General features: G+C 32.8%; 3 protein-coding genes across 3 annotated transcripts in view; 2 read left to right on the top strand and 1 right to left on the bottom strand.

Moving 5' to 3' along the window:
• The window catches only part of LOC119836266 (flotillin-2), a 198,514-nt gene that overhangs the window by 177,427 nt on the left and 5,758 nt on the right, over positions 1-15,329 (bottom strand). The window lies entirely within an intron of this gene.
• LOC119836258 (glucose dehydrogenase [FAD, quinone]-like) lies at positions 4,880-10,966 on the top strand. The gene is made up of 5 exons (XM_038361539.1): positions 4,880-5,186; positions 8,022-8,249; positions 8,450-8,582; positions 9,282-9,401; positions 9,595-10,966. The coding sequence occupies exons 1-5, from the start codon at positions 4,955-4,957 to the stop codon at positions 10,844-10,846; spliced, it is 1,965 nt and encodes a 654-aa protein (XP_038217467.1). The 5' UTR covers positions 4,880-4,954; the 3' UTR covers positions 10,847-10,966.
• Positions 12,003-15,329, top strand: part of LOC119836257 (glucose dehydrogenase [FAD, quinone]-like) — a 7,293-nt gene continuing 3,966 nt past the window's right edge. Inside the window, exons 1-2 of the mRNA XM_038361538.1 lie at positions 12,003-12,344; positions 12,992-13,219. Coding sequence (XP_038217466.1) covers positions 12,056-12,344; positions 12,992-13,219 — 517 coding nt within the window. The 5' untranslated portion in view covers positions 12,003-12,055. The remainder of the gene's footprint in view (positions 12,345-12,991; positions 13,220-15,329) is intronic.

The raw sequence follows: 15,329 nt of genomic DNA, 5'->3' as shown, positions 1-15,329 counted from the left end.
ATCTGTATGAAAGTTTGGTACAGAGATAGATTATGGTCTGGATTAGCACATAGGCTACTTTTTACACTAGTGACGCCGGGGTAGCTAGTAAGTCACATTTTGAACTAGTGAGGTAAAATATAAACTAATATTATTATAAAGCTGAAGCTTTTGTTAAAACTGTTTCATAAAAACTATTGTTTCTCTATATATATATATATATATATATATATATCCTTATATATATTATATATATCCTTACACAAATCGCATCATTGACCTTTGCTCAAAAAGTATAAAACCAAATACACGCATATGTAAAGGCTTAAGTTTTCTTCTGGTCGATGCTCTTAACGGAATTTTGATAAGGGAACATTATACATAGTGTTCTTTAACTGACCTCAACCTTATTTATTATTGTATTCAACATTTGTAACAAACATTGATCGTGTTTTATTTTATTATCATGTGATCGTATTTAATTAGACTTATTGACTTATGAACTACTAGACGCTCGTCCCGGCTCCGACCAGGATATCAAGAATCCTTTTCTATCCCAAAGGACTATTTAATCGGGATAAAAAGTATCTTATCACCCAAATCAGCTCATACCCTGTTTCCATACCAAATTTCATCGAAATCCTTTCAGCAGTTTTAGCGTGATTCACGGACAAACATCCAAACAAAGAAATTTTCACATTTATTATACTAGTGTGATTAATCAAATTGACAAACTAGAGTTATGTGACTTTCTTATTCCTTGTAAGTAATAAGTTCGTATCTTGTCTTCAATAACGCTTAAACATGCTGCAAGTAAAACAAATGCAAACATCTTACACATATTTGCTATACAATGTTTATGAACGAATAAATAATTATTATATTATTATTATTTCATTCTATCCTACTAATGTGATAAACCTTTTTTTTGTGGGGATACCTAATTTGATAAACCTTACGTTTTACGTATGTTGGGATGAATAGATCTCTCTCTCTTAAGACTGGACACACACCTTTTTATAGCGAGGAAATCTTGCATAAACACCCACTGCTCCCGGGGAAAAAAACATGGGTTATGTCAGAATCCTAACGACTACAACCCCACTGTGTTCCGTCGGACCGCTTAAGGGAAGATCCACGAGTGCTTGCTGGAATTCGTCTGCGACCTGAATATACACCCCTAGGTATACAAAATACAGCTAGGACCTATAATATCATGATACAGTGGGTACCTATCGGTATCCACAAAGAAAATCATAATTCTAGACCGCTGTTTGTAGTTCGACTTAAACACAAAAACCACTGGACTGTATTTAATTGTACTTCTTATATACCTAATAGTGCTCAGTAACATATAGGCTTTAGTTTATCTTGAAGAATTAAGTTTAAATCAGAACTACGCAAGCGTGAATAAAGTCTCACATCTAGTACAGCAAAAACTATACCAACTCTGGTAATACATTCAATGAAACAAATATTGCCTCTCAGTGTGTTATATTATAAAAAAATACTCCAACACATATAAAATGTCCAAGTTGAAAGAGAACACGTTGTATAAAGTATTACAACGGTTATTTTCATACGGACATTGACTCGCATGATTTAAGTCTTTTTTGCGACGTATTTAAGCCTTTAAACCACCTGGTTCGGTGAAATGAAAGCAAAATTGTAAGTAAAGTGATTAGTCATAGCTAGTAAACGCTAACTGAACTATTCTAACTAACTATAGAATTATTTTAAAGCGATTTTTTTCGCAGCAGATTCGTCTATATGTTCTACCTCTACCTCCCTCTACCGAAACTCGATCACAAAATATTCGCATATAAATAAATAAAAATAAAAAATCTTTATTTATCCATAAAGTTTTACTATTATTATTTATTTATATTATACCTTACATTAACATTGCATATGTGAATTGCAAGAAAGTGCTTGAATTCTTGAACCAACAAAATAAAAATATAATATACAATTAATTTTTTTGTGCTTAAGTTTAACTAATTACACTTGCATCCCTATAATCACTAAGATCCTATAGTCCACCGCGTCTGTTCGTACGTCTGTACGCGATAATCACAAACAATATTGCACCGCTTTTCATTCTGTTCTCACCAATCGATAATGTGATTCTCTAGAAAGGGGTTAGTATACATGTCAACCCCGGAAATGTGTACCTTTTTCTTTGACTATGCGGGCAAAGCCGGGGGCTGGAGAGCTAGTTTATAAAGTGAAGTGTAAATAAAAATAAACCGTTCGGTCATTAACCTATAGAACAATTGACGATACGAAACTAGTCTATGACTTTATGACATTAGCAAAACCCAAAAGACAAATAAATAATAAATATATACACAATTTGAAAGGCTGCAACTTTCCTATATTATTTCCTACATCTCTACGCAACGGAATATAAATAATAGTAGTATATATAATATTTATAAATATATATAATAGTAGGGTTCTTTTTTAATAAATGGAGCGATGCAAGAGGAAGGTATATGTATAATAACATCTATTAAACTACTCCGATTTAAACGAGTGCAACGCCGCGGGCAAAAGCTAGTCACTCGTATATATATTTAAGTTGCAAGGTAAATGCAATGATGTTTCAAATATTCTCGATGTCATATAAACATACATTCCATAATAATAAAGAAACACATAACGTTATTAACCGTCGTAAATAAAATATTTATTTTTTACCAGGAAACAATAAAAGCAATAAATGTGTCCAAAACGGTGAATATGTAAAAGATCATTTTGAGTAATATATTCTCACAACAGAATTTAATATAAATTGTCATAAATAATAAGAAATAAATAAACATAATTTGATATAAATTCCCAAAAAACCTTCAATCTGAAACACAGTTCTGTAAAAAATTACTAGAGTAGAAAGAAGGTACTATGTATTGTGAAAATGAACATATTTAATAGTATGTTTGGTTTTAAAGCACCGACCACCTCTACTCTCAATTAGAACTATCCCAATTATAACTGCTAATTCTATGAAGCAGAAGAGTTTTCGTTTCATGTATGCGCTAATCACAGAAACTACTGGAGCAGTCCAGAAAAAAATTATTGCACTTTTGGATATCTACATGATCCCTCTGTGTTATAGACTTTATATATGTACCACGGACAATGCCACGGAGTATAGAGATAGGACTACAGTATGGTCTATAAATCTACATCTTTCATTAAAATTTAATTACAAAGACAACTAGACTACAACTCCCAACTGACTCACATTAGGAGATAATTACTGCTGCTACTGACTACAGTCTTAAGTAGCTTTATCCATACAGATTAAGATGGATGTACCGGTTTTAACGGTAGTAAATAAATATGATACTACTGATAATTACTTGCAACTGTAATATACTATAATATGACTAGCAACGCACTAAGAAGTTACTTATATTTATTAGTTACTAGCTGGGCAACGCCGTATCACCCGCGTTAGTCTGTATCCCGAAGGAATATCGGGATAAAATTTGCCTATGTGTTATTCCAGTTGTCCAGCTATCTACGTAGCAAATTTCTGTTCTGTAGCTTTTGCATGAAATAATAACAAACATACATACACATACACATACATCCATCCTCATAAACGCATTCGCATTTATAATATTAGTAGGATTTATAAATGGTTTCTACAAAAAATGTTGCCAAAGTCCCTAGGGGGAGATACAACTGCAGATTTAAAAAGGGGACTAAGCGAAAACAATTTATTATAAAACGCAAAAATAATCACGCAAACAAATTGAAAATCCACTGAGTTACCGAGTAACTAAACGAATTATAAAAAATACATTCGAGTTGAGAATAGTTAGTTGGTTTAATAGACATCCTAACTAAGCAATTACATCAAGTTTGTAGCATTGTTTTTTTACTTCTAAAATATATATATGGTGAATATAATCGTATGTGCCAATTATATTTACCAGGTATGTACGTTTATGGTAACGTTTTAAGTCTTTAAATTGCCCGACTTATCGTACATTAAATCAAAAGTACCTACTGTAGGGACATACTTCACATACAGATTTTAAATTACTCATCGTGATAAATTCACTACAATTATTAAGTGTCCTTGAAAGGCCAACGGTTATTCAAAAGCATTTCCTCAATTAAATAATCTTAAATATGATTGTATTATTTAGTAATTTCAATTATCAATAGGATAATGATATCAATAAGTAAATAATCATAGTAGTATACTGGAGTACTTAGAACTTGGTTCGGTAATACGTAATAGTAAACAAGTAGTATTTAAGCAGGTTATGCATTCTCATAACTGAGCATAAATGTAAACTTGTGCAGGACAAATTGTTCTTAAAGTTAAATTTATATATTTTTATATACTTTAGAGAACATAACCCGCATATCAACGAGGACATTCTGAATGAAGATATCTTCAACCAACTTTATATAGAAAATTATCGATTTACTTTGATATTAATTATAAACAAATTATAAACGTACATATGTTAATATTTATTAAAATTTTAAATGTTCATACACTATAAAATCCGAGTTCAATTAGTTTAATCAGGAATTAATTACAGCGGTTTACAATAAACGGTTACATATAAATTTATTAAATACACTTGTTTATATTTTAAGAGTTTCATAAAAAATCGAATGTGCGCACGACTAAACAGATATCTTAACAATGTGTAATAGCTATAGAGAAGTTCTTGAATTTAATGAACAATTCACGATATACTAAGATAACGTTACTTAAAAGATAACATAACTTTACCAAAAACCTCAACCTCAAACTATCTGGCAGTTGACATCAAAAGTTACCATAGAGAAAGTATTGCCAATTTCATATACCATAAATCAGATCACATAACCAGCCTGAAGATGTATCCCTGAGCTCGTCGCAGAACATCCGCGTCTGTCATTCGAAGCAGTCTTGACATATCGCACTGCCACCGGAGGCTTAGCCGGCAAGAAAAAAAAAATGTTAACCCGCCTCATTGTTCCTTTCATTTTATTCATCGGATCTTCATCCATAGGTGAAGAGAGTGAGGGCAGTGTGAGCAATGCAAGTGTGAGAAATGGCAAATTATTTTGGCCAGGATACCAAAGCCACTTATCTGATGTGGTCACGCAAGTAGCGTCCTCGATGTATGGTGTCCACTCAGATGAGGACTTTTTTGATTTTCTACGGGACTCGTTTCCGCTGCCGGGAGGTAAGTTTTTATTGAAATATATTTATATGAAACGACTGAAACTTAAAAAAATTTATATGTAATTGAAAACATAAAATCTTGTCACATGTTAACTTGAAACAAAGAATATACTGTATATTATTAAATTTTTATATATTTATAAATATGCGCTTGCACTATATGCATATATAACTTGCTCTATAATAAAATCACGTCAAACATATTTGCATTACATATTTTTTAAGACTTAATAATATTTTATCAACCTAAACGTAATACTGAGCAGAAAAATAAACGTACATATTTTTAATTTAAGTAAACATCTAGCCTATAGAAATAAGTTGATTTCTTTTTCATTATCGATTCTAAGTTCAATCTTACAATGAGGCAATGCTATTCTTTTATAGAGGGCAACGAACTCTGAATATAATTTAATAAGCGCAATAAACACTCGTAATACTACATATGACAACCTACTAATACTATAAAGGCGAAAATTTGTAAGTATGGATGTTTGTATGTATGTATGGATGTTTGTTACTCTTTCACGCAAAAACTACTGAACCGATTGCAATGAATTTTTTTACATAGATAGCTGGACAACTGGATTAACACACAGGCAACTTTTTGTCCCGATGTTCCTACTGGATACAGATTTACGCGGGTGGAACCGCAGAGCGCAGCTAGTAACTTAATAACTCTTTAAAGTCGCCATTCCGTCTTTGCTTAGTTTAACCGAGTACCTAAGCGGAAGATCTGATATGTATGTAGATGTCTATTATGTGCCAAAAATATTAATTAAATCTGTTATGCAGGTGTCTATGATGTGATAAAAATATTAACTACTAGGTGACCCACAGTAAAAAATCTTTAACTTTTATTATATTTTATTACCAGCTGCGCCCCGCGGTTTCACACGTATCCCGTAGGAATATGGAGATGAAAAGTTGCCTATATGTTATTCCAGTTGACCAGCTATCTGCGTACTATTTTTCATTGCAATCGGTTCAGTAGTTTTTGCGTGTAAGAGTAACAAACACACACATCTTTACAAACTTTCGCATTTATAATATTAGTAGAATAGGATTAATAGGATTGGTAGTAGCTTGATATTATACTTCCCTTTCTCGATACTCATTCATAGATTTCCACAATCGAATAAAGGATGTTTTCAATTAGAACCATTAGTGCCTATTTATTAAAGAAGGCTATAAAGCTAAATATATACCACAGGCGAACCCGGGGCGGACCGCTATCCATGATAAAGTATAATCCATCTTCAAAGTAAATTTTTACCCCATAAAGAAACGTATGATTTCAATATGAGCATTATTTATGTTACAAATTATAAAGGAATCCCAGCTTTTATCATCAATCAGTAATTAATCACGCCTTTTATAAGAAGAATGACTCTACGTCTTCATCTGAGAGTCCATATTAGGGACAGGATAAAATCCAATTCCAGCATAGCTTCAACAACCAGCTGGTATTTAGAATTACCATATTAATTGCGGATTTCAATTATTCAATGAGTAAGCTATGAATATGTATCTATGGTACGTCGATAAAATAATTATAACGCAAATAAAAATTAATTCCAATGTACATTTTAGGATAAGAAGACATAAAGAGTCATATATAAAAATTGAGCAATTACAATAGTTCTAATGATGTATTCAAATTATGGAATTTTCTGATTTTTTCGATATCGAAACATTCATTGTAAAAGATGCTTGTGATTTCGGTTAAATTGTAGAGTGCACCCAAATACCAAGCGCTATAAAATATCTTAAATCTCCATATATAAAAAAATCTCGTGTCACAATATTAGTTACCATACTCCTCCGAAACAGCTGGACGAATTCTCATAAAATTTCGTGTGCGTATCAAGTAGGCCTGAGAATCGGCATACATAAATTTTTCATACCCCATACTTTAAAATGATAAGAGTAAGGCAAACAGCGTTTGCCGAGTCAGCTAGTAGAATATAAATTGAATTTTAAAATTGTTGTGTTATGGAATCAGGTTAATATACAAAAGTAGGTTACATATATAGATAAACTCCGGAACTTTTAAAATTAACAGTTAAAAACTTGAATATTTCAACAAAAAAATAAACTTGATTGAAATCGAAACTGGTATTATATATAAAACAGGTCATATTCGAATAAACAGTTAGAATAACGTGCAAAAACTTTTAACAGTATTTTTATTCGAAATCGTCTTATCATTTATATATATGAAGTAGTATAGAAGTGGATCTTTCTAGAATCCTATTTCTAAAAAATTTGAGTTAATTAAATGGAAATTATTCTTCATCATTAAAACGAGATAAACATGATTAATTCAAAATAAAATGATGACAAACAACAAAATTCCTGTCGACTCATATATGTCTATAAACAAATATGGAATATCTTTAATTCGTTTTAATTAGTGACTAGCAATAGATCTTTGAAAACATTTATTAATATATTTTTTTTTTTGTGTTTTACGTTAGGAATTAAGAGCAGTAGTCTGAACCTACTAATTTAAATTTGCATAAATACTCGTATTAACCTATGATTCTTTCTTTGTATCATCACCGAATACCTGTTTACGCTATTCGGATTTAACGCCATACACTAGCTACGATGGGCGGTTTTACCCATAAACAAGTATTTCTAAGGCTTGTGTTATTCCGATACATAAACTACATCACTGCCATGTATCATCAAATTTCGTTACGTATTATTCGCGTGTAAAAGCACCAAACCCCATATATACATCCATCCATCGTCAACTTTTACGTTAATAATGTTAGTAAGATAAGACTACGTATACATCGTAATAATTATTGCAATATCATTCTTACAGGGCTCAACGAACCATATTCCGAATATGACTTCATCATAATCGGCGCTGGTTCAGCTGGCTGCGCTCTAGCCAATAAACTGTCTAAAAATCGAAACACCACAGTTCTGCTTTTGGAAGCTGGCAAACCAGAAATGATCTTGACTGACATGCCTGTCTTAGCACCAATATTTCAATCGACGGATTACGCGTGGCAGTACTATATGGAGCACCAACCGGGAGTCTGTATGGGTAAGACCTTTAATACAACACAAAAAGGTTATTCATACATATTTTATGTTAATGAGTTTATAGTAAATACATTTTACGAGTTACGTCTTTCATTTTATAAAAATATAAATCATTAAACGTTTGTTAAATGGCTTAGCTGTTAGGATATACACGGAATATGTCCCGAATAAACATATGTATTTAAACTCTAATATGCTCAGGTATGGCCAACGGACGGTGCTTCTGGCCACGGGGCAAAGCAGTTGGGGGGACGTCTGTCATCAATTACATGATTTACACCCGAGGAAGACCCCAGGATTGGGATCGAATAGCAGCTGATGGAAATTACGGATGGTACAAAAACTAAATTTCATTCATACCAACATATTGGATGCTTCACTAGAGCCACGGCCACGGCCAGACAGAGACTTTTTATTCGTACATCCTAATAGAACCTTTTATTTATAACTATCTGCGCCCCGCGGTTTCACACGCGTAAGTCCGTATCCCTTCCCATTCCTACGAATATCGGGTTAAAAAGTTGCCTATATGTTATTTCAGTTGTCCAGCCATCTACGTACCAAATTTTATTGCAACAGGTTCAGTAGCTTTTGCGCGAAAGAGTAACAAACATACACATACATCCATCCTTACAAACTTTCGCATTAATAATAATAATATAATATTAATTGGCAGGATATCTGTAAATTAGAAATATTATCTATTACACTTTGAGTGTTTGGTATAAGAAACTGTTCATCAAAAAAAAACATTTCCCAACACCTCAGAAATAATTTAAGTAATTAATATTCTAGACATGACAATATTTATTACGGAGCCTTATTTGATTTGGCCTTCAATGATAACCTCTCAAAAATCTATGAAGTATATGTGCATAAGTCGAACCCATAAAGAACACACACTCAAACTGTAAGATATTAATCCGTGACCTACCGCTATTTATAACGGAAACTTTAAATTAAGGCTGATCTATAATTAAAGTACAAAATTCGAAAGAAAAATGAATATAATTCAATAATGTATGCTTTTTAGGTCATACAATGACGTACTGAAATATTACATCGAACTTGAAAAAGCATCCTTAAAAGGTTTTGAGAAAAATCCATATAGAGGTCAAGACGGTGCTCTTCCCGTTGAATTTGTTCCTGTAAAGTAAGTTTATTTGTTGATGAGTTGATAATCAGAAAACAAATTATTGTCTCACGCTTAATTCTATTAATATTTGTTAAATACAGTATTTTGGCTCAATCAGTTATTATTATTTAGATATTTTTTTTAAGTAACCCACTTACAGTTTGTTTACCTTAGTTATTATGATGATATTTTATGTATCTTGTTATTACAGAACAAAGCTTCTCAACGCATTTTTGGAGGCGGGCACCATTCTCGGTCATCCAACTGTTGATTACAATGCTCCACACGAGTTCGGGTTTGGACGCGTCCAAGTCACAATAAGCGGCGGTCATCGACAGAGCTCCGCTAAAGCATTCCTTCATAAACATAAGAATAGGCGTAACCTTCATATACTACCAGAAACCAGAGCCACTAAAATTCTAATCGACCCTAACACAAAAAAGGCTTACGGCATCGAATATGTACGTAACAAACTACTGCACACTGTTTATGCTCGCAAAGAAGTAATTTTGTCTGCTGGACCTATCGCCTCGCCTCAACTTCTTATGTTGTCTGGAATAGGTCCCCGAGAACATTTAAGTACACTTGGCATACCTGTAATTCAAGATCTGCCAGTGGGTAAAGTTTTGTACGACCATATATGTTTCCCTGGTATTATTTTTACGTTAAACGAAACCAACGTATCATTTTTGGAAAGGCGAGCTATAAGCCTTCATAGTATAACGCAGTGGTTCCATAATGGCGATAACGAATTTGCTTCACCTGGTGCAGTAGAAGGAATTGGCTACATTAAAACCCCAGTCTCTACCGACCCTGAGCCTACGGTGCCAGATATTGAACTTATTAGTATTGGCGGATCCATCGTATCAGACGGCGGTCCAGGGGGTAGTAAAGCAGTCCGTCGTGGAATGAGAATAATAGATAGCGTAATGGACGAAGCATTTGGTCCAATCGACAGTACTGATACGTGGTCCGCATTCCCAATGCTATTGCATCCAAAATCTGTCGGCCGTATCGAATTAAAAGACACCAATCCATTCAGCCACCCAAAAATGTATGGTAACTATTTGACAGATCCGACTGACGTTGCCACGTTTGTGGCTGCGATACGCCACATCCAACAAATAGCGGCTACTCCTCCATTTCAAAAGTATGGCGCAAAAATACATCCTGCATCTTACAGAACGTGTAGGAACTTTGTTTTTGACTCTGATGCATATTGGGAGTGTGCTTTACGAACTCTAACGGCCACTCTGCATCATCAAATATCTACATGCCGTATGGGCCCGGACAGCGACCCACTAGCAGTTTTGGATGCAGAATTACGCGTAAGGGGCATCAGCAATTTACGTGTGGTGGACACGAGCGTTATTCCCAGAACAATTTCGGCGCACACTAATGGACCTGGCATGATGATCGGCTTGAAAGCAGGCGACATGATAAAGAAAGATTGGAATATTTAAAACTACATATTCTCATATTTACACTGAAGCCAAAGCGCTGTATCTTAAAGTCGTATCCAAAAAGAAACTTGCATTTTGTACAAAATATTGGTTGTACCGCGGGCGAAAGCCGGGATAGGCTAGTATGTAAATAAAAACGCCTTCAAATTTCACACAAGCAATGTTGCAAGGAGACTTTTTGAATACGTAATGTTTAAAAAAAAGTACATTAAGATAACTTAATCTACAAAATGTATAGAAAGAGTGATTGGAAGCTATATATTTATTTAGTAGACATAGTTAGCCATACATGTATGTGCCAGTATATTTTATAAATCAACAATTTATGTAAATATTATTTCAATCTATACTTATAATATAATATGGCTGTAAATATTTATTTTCACAAGTTCATTAAATGATTTATATTTATAAAAACCTATTTTAACTTTATTTTTTTAGGTACTCTGAGTTTAAAACAGTAGAAAACAATTATTTGATAATTAATTAACTGGCAAAAGACGGTGCTTCATGAGGGTTCGCGAAGTATTCTACCAAAATTACCAAATTTTCTATTTTTTTAATATTAATCAATTATGTATTTTTTTCATTCGTAACATAAATAGACAATATTGAAAATTCTATATATCCTACTTCTGTCAGTTTTTCAGTCCAACCTTAAAAGTGCCTTAGTTTATCAGTAAAGTGCATGGATTATAATAGATGGAGACAGTGTGGGTGTTTGATAATGAAAACATAACATACATTAAAAATATTTATTCATTATATGCATATCAAATGTTACGGAAAATTAATAAAACTTGTTCATTCGCAAAAATAACTTACTTCACTTGTGTTAGCTTAAAATTTAGTTATAAGATAGGATTAACAAAATAAAGAAAAATATGAACCTCTAAATGATTTTTCATTTAAAAACATCACAAAAATATGCTTTTAACTATAATAAATCAATTAGACATCCAAACCGTATCTAGTTAACATGTAAAAAATGTAGTTATTAATTTAATTACGCTAAGCTAAAATTTGCAACAACACCGTTTTAACAACAGAATTATTTAAAAAAGGTTTGTAATTTAATGTTAAGTTTTTATATAAAATCCGGTTCAGTCCATCTAAACTTGGCATTGGTAAAAGGCATGGTCAAGATTTGTTAAATAACAGTACGCGAATCGCAAACCATAGTCGCCCGCGCGTTGACGTATTTCAAAAATGCAGAGCATGAAAATAAATACATTATTAATATTAATTATTTCGTTAAGTGCAACATCAAGTAATGATGATTTTGATGACATAGTGACGGTATCCGATGAAGACTATGCAGTACCAGAGCCAAGCAATTACAATGGATATGAGTTTGTTAAAAAGCAGAAACGGCATACGTCTTCTCCTTATAAAAGCAGAGTTCTGGAAGCTATGCTAAACACTCCCATGTACCACCTGAACACATCAGAGAGTGATGTATTTTCTGCATTTAGAGATCAATACGAACTACCGAAAGGTAAGTGATGCATTTTGATTGTGTGTTAAAATATTTCTAGGACCAGGAAATGTTGGGTATTTTCATTGTTGCTGCTATCTCTTTCGCATTATTCAATTCAGATCTGGTGTATAACTTTATTTAACAAATGCACCTATACAAATATCTCCTCAATGAAACCTCCTTCTATACTGTTTTATTGTGAGTTTATACGTCAGCTTTTAAAGCTAACAAGAGCTGCATACACTGTAGTTGAATGTCCTCATATATTCCTGGTACGTGATTTAAAATGCAGATAATATAATCAAATAATGCTAAGTATTATTACTAATGTAACTGACTTAGTTTGCCTTTTTTGCGATCTTCATATTTTTTTAATACCTATTTCGATTCTTACTTTTGTGTTCATTGAAATCTATCATTTGGAGTAAGTTTAACAAATTATGAGCCATTGTTGATACAAAGATTCGATTTATTATTAGTATTAAATTTAAAAGAAACACAAACCAAATAAATCATTCTGTGATTCAACAAGCCAAGTCTGCGCTATTAACACACATCCAGTTAATCGCGTATTCAACATAACTGCTTCTTTAAAGCTTATTCATGTTACAAAAAAAGTAACCGTTCAGCAATAAACGGTATACTACAAAGCTTTGGCATTTCAGGTTTCAAAGGACCGTTAAAGATATACGATTTCATAATTGTTGGGGCCGGATCAGCCGGTAGTGTTCTGGCTGCTAGATTGAGTGAGGGCAAGAAAGCCTCAGTGCTGCTATTGGAGGCTGGTGTCGGCGAGTCAATTATTGGAAGCGTCCCCATACTTGCACCCTTGTTACAACAAACTGATTACGTATGGCCCTACCTCATGGAACCTCAGCCTGGAGTTTGTATGGGTAAGAAAGTTATCGCAGTTGGTCATCTGCAAACCTAACTGCATCTGCTATTGCTAACGTCGCGACAATCTTATCCAGCCTTATGGAAATGTGGACACTAGACATTGATAACTGGGACAGACAACTAAAAATCGATGTGTGCTTGACCCATGTTGCTAGGGGTTCTAGCGACGAAAAGCAGTAATAATACATTTTCTTAAACTAATAAGAACAGTCTTTTGCTAGATTTAGAGTCATGTCATAAATTTCAGATTATAAATGAATAACTATTTGCAAAGCAGTAAATGTGAAAACAGTAATTAAATTTGGTTCTTAACATTTCAACCGACTTCAAAAAAGAAGGTTATCAATTTTACTGTTTTTTTATTGCTTTATTTTCTCAAAACATTTGTCTGGATGAACCGACCATGATCGTCGATTCCATTTTTATTTTGAAAGCAGCCTCCCGCGTGTTCCCATTAGAATTTGGTCTACTTTTATATTGCATCTTTTTTTTTGTGGTCATATGATACAATTCAAAAATTTTGCAACGGTGATATATGGGTTGTTTCCATTTTTTTATACAGAGTCATAATTATCGACGGTAATATTAGTTGTAGTGTAAGAAGCGCAATTAACTATAATACATGCATAGTATTCAAGGAAGTCTGCTTCTGTATCCGTCTATATATTTATCGCCATCCAAATAGATTTTCAAACGATTTCCTTCATCGTTCTGACTTTTTTTTAAGTGTAGATTATTTAAGTGTATACGAAATTATGAATGCGAAATTTTGTAAGTATGGATGGATGGATCTATGGATGTTTTGTGACTCTTACACGCGAAAACAGCTTATCGTATCTGTGAAATTTGGTACAGAGGTAGACTACAGTCTGGATAAGCACATAGGCTACCTTTTATCCGGGTACCACACGAGTTGCATCGCGTGTTTCAGCTAGTAACAAAAATAAAGTAAAAAAAAGGACATTTTCATTTCTTATTGTTATAAGCTTATTGCGCCCATGTGAAGCCGAGATTTAGTAGCCTAATTATCTATATTATAAATTAGCAATGTGTTCCTAAGAAGTCCTCAGAAATAAATAAAATTAAAATTAAGAAATAATACAATTTTTAAAGTCTATGTCTACTCTATCAAAATTACTACTATACAACAATGACTCCTTACACAAAATTAATAATATATATACTTTTTAAGTATTCATGTTTTAACAAGTTTGACAACAAAATTTAAAAATTTATTCGACATTGAAATATATGTTGTCTTACAAAAACTTCCGGTATAAATTTGTTTTATATTAACGAGATACAAATATAGTTGTTATATTTAATATTATAAACACTAAGCTATTATCTATCTTCGTTTTATGGATCAACATATATTCGTAATCACTACATAGTATAAAACAAAGTCGCTTTCTCTGTATGCTTAAATCTTTAAAACTACGCAATGCATTTTTACGGGGTTTTTTTTAAATAAATAGAAACATTAAAGAGGAAGGTTTATATGTATAATAATATCTATTAAACTACTCAGATTTAACGCGTGCGAATCCACGGGCAAAGCTAGTTAGATATAACTTAAAGTTTAACAAAAACACAAGAAATATCGTAAATTTCTTAAATAATATGATTCTATAATAATTAAAAATTATTGAAAATATTACGATAATACAGTAATATTATATGTGCTTTATACAACCCGTACTAATATTATTAATGCGAGAATAACTCTGTCTGTCTGTCTGTCGCTTCATCGCGCGTGTATCACTGCACCCATTTGAATAAAATGTTAGTATTCATAAGGAAATGACATGACATTATTAATAACAGTCACGTAACATGTTTTTACTTATATATTATCTCAAAACACACACCTGATCACTTCTAAGTGATAAAGCCGCTAAACAAATTGTACACGTTCTTCTGCTTCTTTCATGTACAATCTTGTTGAAGAGTTATATAAATAAATAAGTAAACAAACCTGTTTGCAGCTTAGAATCACCATTGCACTCTATATATAAAATATGTATGTGTATATCTCAGACCTATGCAAATATGCACAATGTGTTTTGTGAATACCTATTCGTTCGCCCTGACTTCGCCCGTGGT

The sequence above is a fragment of the Zerene cesonia genome, chromosome 23 (genome assembly GCF_012273895.1).
Source record: "Zerene cesonia ecotype Mississippi chromosome 23, Zerene_cesonia_1.1, whole genome shotgun sequence".
Taxonomy (NCBI): Eukaryota; Metazoa; Arthropoda; class Insecta; order Lepidoptera; family Pieridae; genus Zerene; species Zerene cesonia.
The sequence above is the reverse complement of the archived record's forward strand: the minus strand, read 5'-3'. Positions and strand labels throughout refer to the sequence as shown.